Here is a 15,618-nt window from a genome sequence, read left to right as displayed (position 1 = left end):
GAGGAAAGAGGGGACAAGAGGAGGGGTGGACTTGGGAAGGAGGTGCTCCTGCACATCCAACTCAGCATTTTTCTGAATACTGAATTTATAAATGGAGGCACCACTCACACAATTTGGGGTTTTCTAAACTAAAGGAGTTGCAATATCATTTAATAGTGTGGATCTTTTATGGCTGAAGATTGATTTGCTGCAAAAATAGTCACTGTACCTAGAGGACATGCAGACTAGGAGCTGGCTGGGTGTTTTGACTGAATATTAGTTGCCAGACAGACTAATGAAGCAGACAGCACTCTCTCAGACACTGCAATCAGGACACTGCTTCATGCAGTGATAGAAGGAGCCTGTACAGGGAGTCAGTGCTGTAATCTCTGACCTGATTTTGAGCCTGGGGCTGGCTGACGAAATGAAGTCCTTTAAATGTACAATGAGGAGCTTCAATCGTTGCATAGTCAGCACCTGGGTACTTCATCAATGGAGGAACTGAATTCCATTTATTTTCTGGCATCTTGTACTATTCCCAATGCTGAACAACAGGCTAAACGGGAGGTCAAGCACAGTGGAAAATTAATATAATCACAGATAACATATCAAGAGAACAACCTTGTTTATTTTGGATGGCATGTCCTCCTCCTCATTCCCTCATTCTCCTTCCCTTCTCCTCCCCCTCCATCCCTCATTTTGTTGCTTCTTCTCCCCTTCCTCCTTTCCATCTATTTCTCCTCCTTTTTTGCTCCATCTGTTTCTCCTCATCTCTTCCCCAATTCTCCCACCTATTGCCACCCTGAGTGTTGGGTCAATGTGTTTATTCTAAAACAGGTTAAAGTGGCAGGTCCGAGTGCTTTAAGTTGTTTGGTAGGGTCACTGACAGTAATAGCTGATGCCAGTGTGTCTTGTGCAGGTTAGTTACTTGTGCATGTTGGACATCAGGTCTTCATTTCATTCTCTTCTGTTTTTGTTTAAAGAGCCAATGGTACAGAAACACATTGAAGTCCTGCAGAGCAAGTTTGGGAGTGGGAATGAAATCAGTGCAGTGTGTGAAAAGTCCTCCCTGGAAAGACTCACCAATCTTCTGCTAATTGATGGGCTGACAGACATCCAACAGAAAGAGCATGATGTCATGCAAACTGAGGCCACCAGAGGGATGAAGAACAGCCCAAAACATATCCCATTGGACAGGCTCTTCCTGCCCCTTTCAAAGGTTAATAACCCGCCACGCATTTTAGTAACAGTTGGGGTGGCTGGAATTGGTAAAAGCACTTTGGTGAAAATATTGGTGTACAAATGGCTGAAGGGGGACTTGTACAGAGATGTCACTTTCATATTCCCCTTCATGTTTCGAGAGCTGAACTCCTTTGAAAGGATATCTGCGGAAAAGCTGCTCAAGTTGACCTTTCCCCACATTACTGAAACCAACCACATTCTGAATGGGACAGCAAAGGTGGTGCTGATCTTTGATGGACTGGATGAGTTCAAGTATCCACTTGAGTTTTCAAACCCCCAGACATGCACTGACCCAAAAAAAGACATCCAGATCGACAACTTAATCGCAAACATAATACGGGGCACTATCTTCTCCAAGGCAACAGTATGGATCACTTCACGCCCAACAGGAGCAAGTCAAATCCCAGCTGGAATTGTAGACAGAATGACAGAACTCAGGGGCTTCGGGGAATTGGAGATGAGGGACTTCTTGGAATCAGTCTTTGAAGAAAGACCAATGGCTATGCGGGTCTTTTCGCATATAAAGGCCCACAAGTCGCTCTACATAATGTGCTCTGTCCCGTCCTTTTGTCTGATGATTGGGCTGTCCCTTGCATACTACCTCAGAATCAGTAACGACAATCATAAGGCTGGAAATTTCCCCAGGACAATGACAGAAATCTACACATATTTCTTCAAAATGATTCTCAATGGGGACTGGCAAGAAAAGGACCAGGAGGCACCAAAAATTGATCAAACTTTCAGCAATAACAAGAAACTGATTGTTAACCTAAGCAGACTGGCATTTTATGGGTTAATCAAACGTAAGTTTGTTTTCTATGAGCAGGACATGAAGGCATATGGCATTGACCTCATCTCACTACAGGGAAGCTTGTGCACTAGGATCTTCACCAAAGATGACTCCAATATCTGTACAGTTTACTACTTTACACACATAACCATGCAGGAGTACCTAGCTGCCATTTATTATTACACCGCAGCCAAAAGGGCCATATTTGACCTCTTCACTGACAGTGCCATGTCTTGGCCCAAGTTAGGCTTCCACAATCATTTTAAGAATGCGGTCAGTAAGTCCCTCCAGTCAGAAGATGGTCACTTGGACATATTTGTGCGCTTTCTCTCTGGTCTACTCTCGCCAGAAGTGAACAGATTGTTGCAGGGCCTGCTCCTGACAAAAGATGAACACAACAGCTACCGAGCACCAGTGATGCACCACCTGCAGTGCTGCCTCAACACCGATTACGTCATCTCGTCGAGAACGGTCAACATCATGCATTGCCTCCACGAGCTGCAGGACACTGAGATTGCTAAGGGGGTGGCAGATGCCCTCAGAACGGGGAGTCTGGCTGGGAGACTGACCCCCATCAACTGTTCCGCTTTGGCCTACCTCCTGCAGGTGTCTGAAGAATGCATGGAAGAGACCAATCTCTCCAACTGCCTGAGCTACAATATCTTCAAGAGCTTGCTCCCCCGCCTGTTGTACTGCCACAACCTCAGGTACTTGTCCTTTTCTGTAACCCAACCTCTATGAGTGTAGGTGGTGGATCCCAACTTAGTGTTGGGTAACGGTTCAAGAAGGCAGCTCACCACCACCTTCTCAAGGGCAACTAAGGATGGGCAATAAATGCTGGCCCAGCCAGCCAAGCCCACATCCAATGAATGAATTTTAAAAAAACTGGAGCCAGCAGCTGAGGTCTGCTCCTCCAGAAAGGGATTGAGCTTGGGACCTCACCTATTGCTCCCTTTTGCTTCATGGGCTGTACTCAGAAACTGAGTATCTGGGCACAGCTCCCTGTCCCCTGGGATACACAGAATGCAAACAATAGATACTCAGACTGTAAAAATCTTTCGGAGTGTCCTGGGTTACTGTGATTCATGGAGATACTATTAAGGAGACAACGAGACTGGGATTGTTCTCCTTAGAAAAGCATAAGGGGAGGTTTGATAAAAGTGTTCAAGATTGTGAGGGGTTTTGATAGGGAGAAACCAATTCCACTGGCAGGAGGGCCAATGACCAGAGGAGGCAAATTTAAGGTAATTGGCAAAAGAATCAGGGAGGAGGATGTTTTTTCATAAAATGAACTATTATGATCTGGAATATGCTGCCTGAAAGGGTACTAGGTGCAGATTCAATAGTGACTTTTAAAGGGAGTTGGATAAATACTTGAATGGAAAAAATATACATGGGCCAGGATATTTTGGATGGCGTAGTTTCCCGTCCTGCCTTCTGATGATGGTCCCCCACTGACTCTTCTTGCCCCGCAGCCAATTCACGCTCAAATGAGTGTCGGTTGGCTGCAGGCGGGACTTCCGCCCCTCACTCGAGAACAAGCCCCAGCATAGAGAGCTGTCAGCCAATCTGATTGGCCGGCAGCTCTCTAGTCCTTGCAGTGACAGAAGCTGCAGTGGACGGAAGAGGAACTTCCTGAAGGCGTCAGTGCCTAAGTCCCAGACTGGACAGAAAGGTGAGCTTTCAGAGTCTCAAGGTGGGGAGGGTAGGGAAGGCCTGGAGGATGGATAGTGGGCGATTTGGGTATCGGGGGAGAGGCTGGGGTTGGGGGGAGGAGGTCCAGCAGTTACCGGACCGTAACCTTAACAAGTTAGGAGGGGGCTTCTGATAGAAGCGAATCCACCCCCATCCCTTCCCATCCAAGGCCTAAGCCCATTCCTTTTTGGGCCTCCCAACACCCAGGAAATCCTCCTGCCAGCCTAAATATTGAGGCAGGGCAGGAAACAGCTCTTGCGTGGCCAATAATTGGCGTAAAATCGCTGAGAGGTCAGGGCGGGTGGGAACCCAGCGGTAAGCCCATTCATTCTATCTCATGCTCCCCACTCACCCACCCTCCCCCCACCACCCCACCTAAAAACCTGCCGACGAGGGAGCGTGAAATTCAGGCCATGGATTCTGGGGAAAGAGATGGGAGCGGGATTAATTAGATAGCTCTTTCAAATAACTAGTACAGACATAATGTGCCAAATGGTTTCCTTATTGAACTGTATGATTCTATAAATAATATTTAGGTATCAGACCAATATATTGCCACCCAGAATGATGATATCCTGAGCCGCAGTTTGACTATTTGCTATTTATGTAATAACCACCAAGTTGTGCCATGCAGTCTCCATTGCTCTTTACCAACTCTCAGCTGTGAAACCAATTTTGCTGTCAGTATTGCTGACCCTGTGCTGAAAGTCTACTTTTATTTCTAGACTAATGTGGAATTATTCACCGCCAGGTAAAGGGTAGAGGGAAGTGGGTTTAGGACAGGAGGAGCTTGCTGACACTGGGGTGATGTGAGGCTCTGGAGGGATTAAAGAATAAGGGTGATAGGGAGCCAGTCTAGACCAATGAGGGGATGGGTGATTGCACAGAATATGATACAGGCAGCTGGAGTTTGGGCTTCAGGAACCAGATGAACTGAGGTTCTGGGCACGTAGTCTTGGTGAAGGGCAGGGAAGGGATATGTGGATGTGAACCTCCACTCAGGGTTGAACAGGACATGAAACTTTAGCCCAGTCTGCTCATTCAGAGTGAAAGGCTGCAGTAGCAAGGGAGCAGTCAGTGACAGGGGATTTAATGCAATAGTTCCCGTCTTCCTTTTATTCAGCTGGAAAATTCACTCATCACAATGTTAATCAGAGAGTCTGACAGCATAATGGTGGTTATCAGGTTGACAGAAATGTTGGAGGTAGAGCTGGGTGTCATCAGCAAGTGTTCACTAAATGTCCCCATGTCACATGGTGAGAAACAGCAGGATATTAAGGATAGATCCATGGGCACTAAAAACCAAGCGAGTGCTGCATTGACGCTGTTGGACTGACAGAGTGCTGTATATTTGGTGTTTGATGGAAGAAATGCTGCATTGTTGGGGGTGCTACATCATTAGAGGTGTTGTACTGGGGGAGTACTGCATCGTTTGAGGCGCTGTACTGAGGTGTGATGCACTGAGGGAGTGCTACATTGCTGCACTTCTCTGGTATGATATCCCCAGCAATGTTGGCATTGGACTGAGGGAGTTCTGCATTGTCTGAAGTGTTGCTCTGAGGGAGTGTTGCATTTTTGATGTTGAACTGAGACACTGTTGCATAGTTCGTGTTGGAATGAAAAAGTGCTGCATAGTTGGATTTGCTACATTGAGGGAGGGCTGCATTGTTGTTAGACACATGACTGCCGCATTGTTGGTATTGGACTGAAGAAGTGCTGCATTTTTGGTGATGGACGTGGGAGTGCTGCATTGCTGGAGGTGCGGTCCTGAGGGAGTGCTGCATAGTTGGAGTGGTTGGGCTGGAGGGACTAATGCCTTATCAGTATTGCTCTGAGGGAGAGCTGTATGGTTGGTGTTGGACTAAGGGAATGCTGCATGGCTGGAAATGTTAAACTGAGGGAGTGCTCCATTGATAGTTGCATTTTGGGTGAGATGTTGTCCCTGATGTTCCTCAGGTGATGACCTTGATGATTATGCTGACCCAGTGGAGTTTGTGGGGTCAGTGAGAGGTTGCATCTAACCTGCAGCAGGAGAGTGCAAACACCATTGTGGCCACATCCCTGGTAGCTGTCTGCGCCTGTTTAAACCTGCCTGTTTACTCACCCCTGAAGTGGGGTGGGGAGTCGTGTGTTTTCCCAAACTCCAATACAGATTATAGACTTGTAACAGTCATATATTGTCAACTTCACAACAAATGATAAGTAACAAGTTGGGAGTCGCTAAATAGCCAGATATCCAATGGCAGTGCTGGTCTCAGGATAAAACTGTTATGTTTTATTTATTTATTGAAGGCTGGAAAACAACCAGTTCAAAGACAATGTGATGGATCTACTGGGGAGCTTGTTGAGTGCGAAGGACTGTCAGATCAAAAAGATTAGGTATGCCTTTCTCTTAATTGCTTCCAAATGTATTACCAGGTTAGCACCTATGGACATTCTCTATACTTAAAACTCTATATAAATTCAAACTACTGTTACACAATCTAATTGCCACTCAAAGCAGGGAGGACACCACAGGCAACAATTGCATCATACTTTGTGTAAACATAAGATCACAGCAAAAAAAAACAAAGAAATTACAGAAACAGAAAGAAAGCCACTCATTCCTTCCTGGGTTTCCTGATATATTAATATAGAGTATGTGGGAAATAGCAAAACAAGAGGCCATTGAGAGAAAGACAGCTGTCAATAAATTGATAACAGATTTCAGAAGAAACTTCTTTATCCAGAGAATGGTAAGAACGTGGAACTTACTACCACAGGGAGTGGTTGGGGTAAATCGCATGGATAATTTAATGGGAGACTAGATAAGCACCTGAAGGAGAAAGGAATAGAAGGATATGCTGATACAGTGAGATGAGGAAAGATGAGAATAGGAAGGGGCTCGGGTGGAACATAAACGCTAACATGTTGAGTGGCCTGCTTCTGTGCTGCATATTCTATCTAATTCTACCTATGTATATCTATATAGTAGTAACAATTTTCAAACATTTCAATAGATAATTGGTCTATCCAACTCCCTATCAGCTTAGCCTGGTGCATTTTTATATTTAATAACCCTGATAGCCCATCTTTTGTTGGACTGTGAATGTAAAGGAGTTGGGACTGGGCTGGGAGGGCAGCAGGAGTTGGGACTGGGCTGGGAGGGCAGCAGGAGTTGAGACCGGGCTGGGAGGGCAGCGGGAGTTGAGACTGGGCTGGGAGGGCAGCGGGAGTTGAGACCGGGCTGGGAGGGCAGCGGGAGTTGAGACCGGGCTGGGAGGGCAGCGGGAGTTGGGACTGGGCTGAGAGGGCAGCGGGAGTTGGGACTGGGCTGGGAGGGCAACGGGAGTTGAGACTGGGCTGAGAGGGCAACGGGAGTTGGGACTGGGCTGAGAGGGCAGCGGGAGTTGGGACTGGGCTGGAAGGGCAGCGGGAGTTGAGACTGGGCTGAGAGGGCAGCGGGTGTTGGGACTGGGCTGGGAGGCAGCGGGAGTTGAGACTGGGCTGAGAGGGCAGCGGGTGTTGGGACTGGGCTGGGAGGGCAACGGGAGTTGAGACTGGGCTGAGAGGGCAATGGGAGTTGGGACTGGGCTGAGAAGGCAGCGGGAGTTGGGACTGGGCTGGGAGGGCAGCGGGAGTTGGGACTGGGCTGAGAGGGCAGCGGGGGTTGAGACTGGGCTGGGAGGGCAGCGGGAGTTGGGACTGGGCTGGGAGGGCAGCGGGAGTTGGGACTGGGCTGGGAGGGCAGCGGGAGTTGGGAGGTTGCAGCCACTTGCTTTGATTTGTACAGGTGATGGTGATTGTTGTATTAACCCTGGTTATGGATGTTGTTTGTTTTGAGCAGTTTAGCTGAAAACCTAATTAGCAACAAAGGGGCAAAGGCAATTGCTCGGTCACTGATGGTGAACAGGACTCTGGCTGCTTTAGAGTGAGTATTTTTACCGGGTGCTGTTCAGAATGTTTTCCTTCACGTACGTTCACCACTCTTCAACTGCTTGTTATTCCTCAACAGCCTCAGGAGCAATTCGATTGGGCCCAAAGGAGCAAAAGCATTCTCTGATGCCTTGAAGATAAACCAGGGCTTGGTCTCACTGAAGTAAGTGATTACATAGGGCAAAATTTTGTGCTTGGCGTGCGGGGGCAGTCGGGAAGCTGACTGCCGACTGCGATCGGCACCGGACCGCGATTTCACACTGACGGGCAATTAAGGCCCGCCCAGTGTGGAACACGAGTGGCAGCACTGCCTGCGCGCACGGGCGGGCGGGGGGGAGGAGGGCGAGTGCGAACTTTGCGCATGCGCACGAGAGAGCGCTGCATAATCTCCCTGGGGCACGGATCTGCCTCAGAGAGGTGAAGCGCTATTTAAAAAAAATAAAGTACATAAAAATGTCATAAAACATGTCCACCCCCCCCCCCCCATGTGACTCTGCCACATGAGCAGGGACATGTTTTTAATTCAAGTGTAAAATTTTTATTTGATTTTTATTTGCTTTAGGAAACCTCATCCCGCCCGTGGATGAGATTTCCTAAAAAGTGCAAAGGCCGCTTGGCCTTTTCACCTTCCCACCAACCGTAAGGTTGGACGGGCAGCATAAATTTGAATTTAATTTTTAATTTTAATTTGAATTAAGTCCCGCTGAACGAAATACCACGGGACTGTGTGATGATGTCGGGACACTCGCCCGACATCACCGCGCATCATGCGCCCACCCGCCTGCTGAACTTAATATTCTGCCCATAGAACTTACAGCATAGTAACTGGCTATTCTGCACAACCTATCCATGCTGGTTTATACCCCACTCTAGCCTCCTCCTATCCTTCCTCACCTCACCCCATCAGCTTATCCTTTTATTCCTTTCTCCCTCAGGTGTTTACTTAGCTTCCCCTTAAATGCATCCAAACTATTCACCTCAATCACTCCCTGTGGTAGCGAGTTCCATATTCTCACCACTCTTTAGGTAAAGAAGCTTCTTCTGTATTCCCCTTTGGGTTTCTTGGTGACTATCTTATATTGATGGCCCCTAGTTTTGCCGTTCCTCACGATAGTGGAAACATTCACCATGTCTATGTGTCAAATCTATCAAAACGTTTCATAATCTTAAAGACCTCTTTTTAGGTCACCGCCCCCAGCCTTCTCTTTTCTCTTGAAAAGAGACCCAGCCTGTCCATCCTTTTTAGGCATCAGCTCATAATTCTAGTATCATCCATGTCAATCGCTTTTACACTCTCTGTATCCTCTTCAAAATGGATACAGTGAAAAAACACAACACTAATACAAGGGAACAGTAATGCCAACTCCATTGTCTCATAAACCAGAAGACAAACTCTTAAAAACCAAGAGGTTTTGTACAAAAATTAAAAATTGTTATTTTTCCGAACATAAACCAACTGTCAATCTAATTATAAACCTCATTAGTGACATATTTCATTTCTAATTAGTCAGAGTTCTTTAAAATTATGAAACGTTTTGATAGACGCATGGTGAGTGTTTCCACTTCCGGAAGAATATTTGGGCGTAACAAAGCTGAATTTCAAGGACTAATGTTCTGTATCCCATAAATGCCTGAAGAATGCCCAGTCTGAGATTGAGTCAGGCCATTTTTCAGGGCCCAGACTGGGGGAGGGAAAGGGAGATGGAAAAAGGGCCCAGGCTGGGTGGAGGGGAGAGTGGGCTAGGCTGGGGTAGGGAGAGAGCCCAGGCTGGGGGAGGGAGGGGTGAGAGAGAGCAGGCTGGAAGACACACTTTGATTTGATGTTTGGGGAAATACTATTAAATGGAAACAATTTCAAAATAAATTCAGCCGTGGACTATGCACAAACAGGAAGTTATATGAAATAGTATGCCTGTCACGTGTGCCTCTGAATGCTGCGATGCCTATCTGGAAAAAGATCTAAAAATATGTAAGTGTCAGAGATAAAAGCAGCATTTCAGGGCCTGAGCTAATGTGAGCAGCCCAGACTCTAGGGGGATTGGGTCTGTGTGCTCTGCATTAGAATGCATTTGGCCCAGATAGAAGCTGCCAGGACAGAAGTGTAGCAGGGGGTGTGGTGCTTGATTTGAGGTTAGTGCCTCTGCCCCCTGGTCTAAGGGAGCTGGACAATAAGTACCTCTGTCCCCTGGAGCTGAACAGTGACTCTGTTTAAGGAGCCTGCTCAGTGAGTGATTGTTGGCTTGGATGTTGCTTCTTGAGGTAGCTGTTGTGTTTCATATTGTATTGTGCGGAATCCAGGCATCTGGAATCAATTCACTCAAAGGCCAGCTTTTACTGCAAAATTGAATCACATCTTTCTCAACAAGGACAGTAGCAATGAAAAAGAAGCTGGACATTTGTGTCCATCTTCTATCACTACCTCCTACATCCCAATTTGTGGTCGATAAAGGGGAGATTTTGATGGTGTGATTTAAGGGTCTGGCATGGAGAGGGTTAATGTGGGTCTGGGTACAGTACCACCCACACTCTGATGTAAAGGAACACATGACCCGAGTCTAGAGGGCAGTCTTGTACTGGATTGAGATGTGCGTAGAGACAAGCATGGAGACAATTCTTAGCTTAGACCTTATACGGTATATATGGTATATGCTATACAAGTAGTTAATGAATGCTTACTGTTAAACAATACAAGACCCAGAACCTCTTAATGAGACTTACTGAACTACACACAGTACCTTACAACATGGTAGCAGTGAAGGATGGACCCCGAAATCCCAGAAGCATAAAAAAGCAAAGAAACAGCATTCTGACCTGACTAAAAGCACCAGAAGTGGAAGCACAGAAGGAGGTTGCCTGAGGAAAGTTCCAAAGCAGGATTGGAAGCAGAAGCAGAATTAAAACTCCATGCTACAGCAGAAGACTCCATTGAATCCTGTGGAAAACCAGCTTCAATACCCAAAGATTACAGAGTCAGAAGGCCTAGCAGGGGCGAGCTAATAAACTCAAGTTCTTGGCCAGAGCAAGTTTTGAAAAGCTTTTAAGTTAGCAGCAGTCAGAATTAAAACATACCACGAACAGCTTGAGTTCTGAGTCGGTGCCTGGCCACGTGGCAGCTGAGTTTGCTCCGCTTGAAAAATATATATAATTAAACAAATAATCAGCAGTTAAAAAACCCAATAAAAGCTGGGAATCGGCAGTTTCATGACCTGAAAATACTTAGATACTGTGGGAAAGACTCAGAAAGGTCGATCCAGGGAATTGCTGTTGAGAATTTTAAAACACAGAAATTGTGAATGCCATTTCTACAGGAGACCGCCAAAACTGACAAGCACGGGAAACCTCTTTGAGAAGACGCATATGGCAGCGCCATCTTGGATTTCCTAACAACATTTAGAGCTATACACACCTTTTCAAATTTTAAATGACCATGGATCAAAAATCTACCTTACCAGGCCAGTTTGAACTCATCCAAGGCTCAGACCAGTTACAAAATTGGGGAAGTTGGAGAAAAAGATTCCTTTCTTACATGATTGCTTCAGGTCTAGACAAAAAGACAGAAGTTGAACAGGTTAACACACTGCTTTATTCGGTAGGTTCAATAGCCAACACTATAATAGCTAGTCAAGGAATCAATGAACCCTCAGCAAAATTTGACTACATTTTAAAATCATTTGACACATATTTTAATCTGAATAGTAACAAGATCCTTGAAAGAATTTGACAAATGTGTCCAACAGCCAGGAGAACCTGTTGACTCCTTCATTAATGAACTGTACAGAATGGCTGAAGGCTGTGACTACAGTGATCTGAAATCAGAGCTAATTAGGGACAGAATTGTTGTTGGAGTTGCAGACAATGCACTCTTAGACATGCTTCAAGCTAAGGAAGATTTTACCCTTGAAAAGGCCATTCAGATGTCAAGCAATCCAAAATCCGTTTACAGCACAGATCCATCTTAAGGGGTGAAGGCAAGCCAATGTACAGAGCAAACTCCACTGTCCAGCTGGTAAAACAGCAGAGCAGGGACACTACAGGCCAAGGGAAGCAATAACCTAATCGACCACGAGAGAGTGGGAGACTATGCCAGTACTGTGGAGCCAAGTGACCCCCCCCACCCCCGGCGTGATCAATGTCCAGCAGGCTCAGAACAGTGTTTTAATTGCAACCGCATAGGACGCTCGGAAAGCTATGCAAAGCTAACACAGCAGATGCACAGACGATCCCAAGACGATCCAAAAGATTGAGATATCACACCAAAAGGAAACACAACTGTGCTTTTGGGTGAGGTCAAAAATCAGGGATTTTTATTCTGGAAAATGGATATCTCAGTTAATGTCCATCTCACAAACTTTAAATTGGATATGGGAGTTAGTGTTATGGTCCTCTTGGACAAGGAGCTGTGGCTGAGAGACCTCTGGCTATGAGCGACAGACACACCACTCTAATGAGCCCGGAGGAATCTGACTTCCGGTTATAGGTATGATTCTCGAACCTCAAGGTATGGCGGCAAACAAATCTTTGAAGTCATGTACATCATCTGTAACCAATCTTTTTCTCTTCTAAGCAGAGATGTCTGTGTAGCCCTGAACCTTCTTAAAATGGCAGAAGATGTCAAAACAACATCTGTCGTTAATTACATAGAACTGCAAGTTCCCGAGAACCCCAACAGAAAAGATGCTCTCAACTGGGACTTCAGCCCTGAATTGTCTTCATTCTTAGCAGAGCTGGTTTGTACATTTTCTTTGCAGGTGCCAGAAGCTCATCGTTGGTCAGACCAGCCAACCACTCAGATAGTTTCCACAACACCTCAAGTGGGAGACAGCCAAGAGATGAATGAGCAGCAAGAAGAGCCTCAACCTCCGGCTCTGATATTTGTTGGTAAGATACTATAAGACACCACAACTCAGACGCTGCAACCTCCAGCCAGTATAACCGTTAACCAGACTATGCTGGAACAGAGAAGCAGCCATCATCTGACTTCAGCACACCTCAGTGAGGCAAGGAAACAAACCAACGAGAACATTGTTGCACAGAAAGCTAACCTGCAAGTTGAGCCCGTCACACTCACACAATAGGAAGAGACATCTTCCATCCCAACATGCATCATGATGAACCATATGTAGAAAGAAAAACAGAATGAGCACTATAGATGAGCTGCGAGTCCATTCTCCCTGTAAGGATTGGGGTAAACCAATGACCACCGATAACACCAGATGGGGAGTTGCGAAGGAGCGGTTCAACTCCAAAGACGAGAAAAGAAAATTAAGATCAACCAACCAAATCCCAGAAAAACCACACCCAAAGTGACCTCCTATTCATCAAGGTTTACCCAGTCCAACAGAGCCTACCACTCCTCCAACTGTTGTAAGGACAAGATCTGGAAGAATTATAAAGCCTCCAGACTGAATGAACCTGTAAACACAGAGACTTGATTTGGGGGTGGGGGGGAGAAGGGGGAGTAGAAGTAATGTAAATATGTTGGGTAAACAGGAAAGCATTGTAAATACATTGGATAAAGGCTTAGGAGGAAGGTGTAGTATAAGGATCTGGCATAGAAAAGGTTAATGTGGGACTGGGCACACTCTGATGTAAAGGAACACATGACCCAAGTCTAGAGGGCTGTCTTGTATGAGACAAAGATGTGTGTAGAGGAAAGCATAGAGACAGCTCCTAGGTTAGACCTTATACTGTATATATGCATATAGTTACAAGTAGTTACTAAACACTTACTGTTAAACTATACAAGACTCAAAACCTCTTCATGAGACCTACCAAATTGCACACGACATCTTACAACAGATGGCATAGCCCCTCCTTGTCTCAAAGAACCCTGTCCTGGGCTGTCCTGCAGCATGAGGAGTCCTAGACCTAGCATTGTGGGTAAGGGGCTGAGGGGCTAAATTAAGTGAGTTGAGGAGCTGCCATAAATGAGCAGATTTTGGTGAATGGGACAATTAGCAGCAGAACAGTTAATTTATTGACATCATACTCGGGTCCCTGGTATAGCAGGAGCTGCCAAGTTAGAGATTTGGAGGGAACAGTGGGCTTAGAAATTTGTCATATCACTGAATTCAAATAATTTGATCAGAACACAAGAAGATTTCAGGTGCAGCAATTGTTGAAGTGAAAGGAACTGACTTTATTCTATTTTTATTCTATTCTATTCAAATTTCTTTATTTTTTCTACATTATAAATTCAAGGTAAATTCAAGTGGCTACACTTCCAAAATACTTCATTGGCTGTAAAGCACTCTTGAGATGTCCAGAGGTCGTGGAAAGTGTTCCATAAATACAAGCTTTTCTTCTTTTCTTTTATTCAGCCACTGATGATGTCTGACTGATTTCTCACTGTTCCAACATTTCCTTTTGCTTTCCTGTAGCCTTCAGAATAATTTTGTGGCTGAAGATGGGGCAAGATTCACCGCAGAAGCTCTTCATGTGAATCGCAAGCTGACCGTATTGAAGTAAGCCTTGACCATTTCTCACTGAATTTTGTTCCCATGAATAAGTTTTGTGTTTACCCACTAGAGGGCATGTCCTGTGATTCGGCTGCTCTGGTCAAGGTGAAACAGCCACTATGGTCTGGAGGGGGCAGGCTTCTCCCTGTCATCCACCATAGTGAGCAGGTGGAGAGTGAGGATTTTGTAGGTGCAAGCAGCTTAGCCTTTCTGCTTCAGCTAGGAAGCTGTGCCTGTCCTGGAATTCCCAGACCCCCTGGGTTAAAGGGCAGTGACTAGGCAGCTGAAAGACACAATCAGATCTAGCTCCCGAAGTGAACTTGGAGTGAATGCCATTGGGATTCTTACTGTAAGCAGGCTGTAGTTTTGAGCCTGAGCAATGATAGAAATTGCTCAGTGAGTAAATCCCTAACCTCACAGGCCAACTTTGATCCCTGCCTGCCCTGCGCCACATTAGCTGACTTGACCAAATGGGGAGTTGGCAGGGGAGGGGGCTTAAAATTTGGCTTCAGTCTGCAAATGAGGGAGTGTGACAGTCAGCCAGACTTCCATCTCCCATTCCTCCCATTTAGCAGTCATTATCACTGAGCCTTATTGGAAAGTTTGTGGATGGAGTGAAGGGTGGGTGGGAGGTGGTGTAGAGTTGGAATGTGTTCAAATGTGAGGTTTACCATGGTGGAATAGCAGGTGTTCATTGTCTTTGTTTTACACAACTGAACTCTTCTCTCTCTTTTCATTGCAGCCTTCAAAAGAATTCCATCGGCCACGAAGGCGCGAAGCGGATTGCGAGTGCCTTAAAGAATAACGGGAGCTTAAAGGAACTCATGTGAGTCCCAGCTTCTAGTTCTCTCCTTGGACTGTGGGCAATGGTTGGTGGGGAGGCAGTCTTTAAATATTTCTAAAAAAATTTATTATGGAGCTCAATGCCAGCAAGGAATCCAACTGAAGCTGCAAATTTTCCATTAACCATCTGCCTCTTCTCATCAACCATCAGCTCATCTCCTTTAAACATCTCATGCCCATTAATAGTACCCATTAAGCATCAACTTATCCCCATTGGCTATCAACCACCTCCCATTAACAGTACCCATTAGCACAGTTCCCTCTGTGGTGATGATCTGTGCCTTCTTTTCCAGCCTGTCCAGTAACTGTGTGGGTGATATCGGAGCCACTGCCATAGCTGAAGCCTTGAAAGTGAACAAAAGTCTCACAACACTCAAGTAAGTGTCCATCTCTGTGTCCTAACCATCAACAATCTCTTCACAACATCTCACCAGTTTTTCAGCACAGGTGGTTTATCACAGGACATTGTTGTAGGAAGAGTTGTGGGTTAAACATATAGATCAAGGGAGAAGTTTTCTTCCCCTACTGGTACTGGAAAGGCAAAGTGCAGATGTGAAATTCTTCACCTGTCTGGGCCTCACAGTGCCAATGTTTGATGGAGTGGGCCATGATCACGGCACAATCGCACTGCTGGTGCAGGACAGTCTTGAAGCTCTGGTGGGCTCAATGCTGGCAACAACCATTAGGCATGATCTG

General features: G+C 45.9%; 1 protein-coding gene across 1 annotated transcript in view; it reads left to right on the top strand.

Annotated features, from left to right (window-relative positions):
* Window positions 1-15,618, top strand: part of nlrc3 (NLR family, CARD domain containing 3) — a 63,018-nt gene that overhangs the window by 30,324 nt on the left and 17,076 nt on the right. The window contains exons 4-10 of the mRNA XM_078558719.1: window positions 963-2,718; window positions 5,999-6,085; window positions 7,533-7,616; window positions 7,701-7,784; window positions 14,002-14,085; window positions 14,822-14,905; window positions 15,216-15,299. Of these exons, the coding sequence (XP_078414845.1) occupies window positions 963-2,718; window positions 5,999-6,085; window positions 7,533-7,616; window positions 7,701-7,784; window positions 14,002-14,085; window positions 14,822-14,905; window positions 15,216-15,299 (2,263 nt within the window). The remainder of the gene's footprint in view (window positions 1-962; window positions 2,719-5,998; window positions 6,086-7,532; window positions 7,617-7,700; window positions 7,785-14,001; window positions 14,086-14,821; window positions 14,906-15,215; window positions 15,300-15,618) is intronic.

This window comes from Cetorhinus maximus, chromosome 15 (assembly GCF_964194155.1).
Source record: "Cetorhinus maximus chromosome 15, sCetMax3.hap1.1, whole genome shotgun sequence".
Taxonomy (NCBI): Eukaryota; Metazoa; Chordata; class Chondrichthyes; order Lamniformes; family Cetorhinidae; genus Cetorhinus; species Cetorhinus maximus.
The sequence above is the reverse complement of the archived record's forward strand: the minus strand, read 5'-3'. Positions and strand labels throughout refer to the sequence as shown.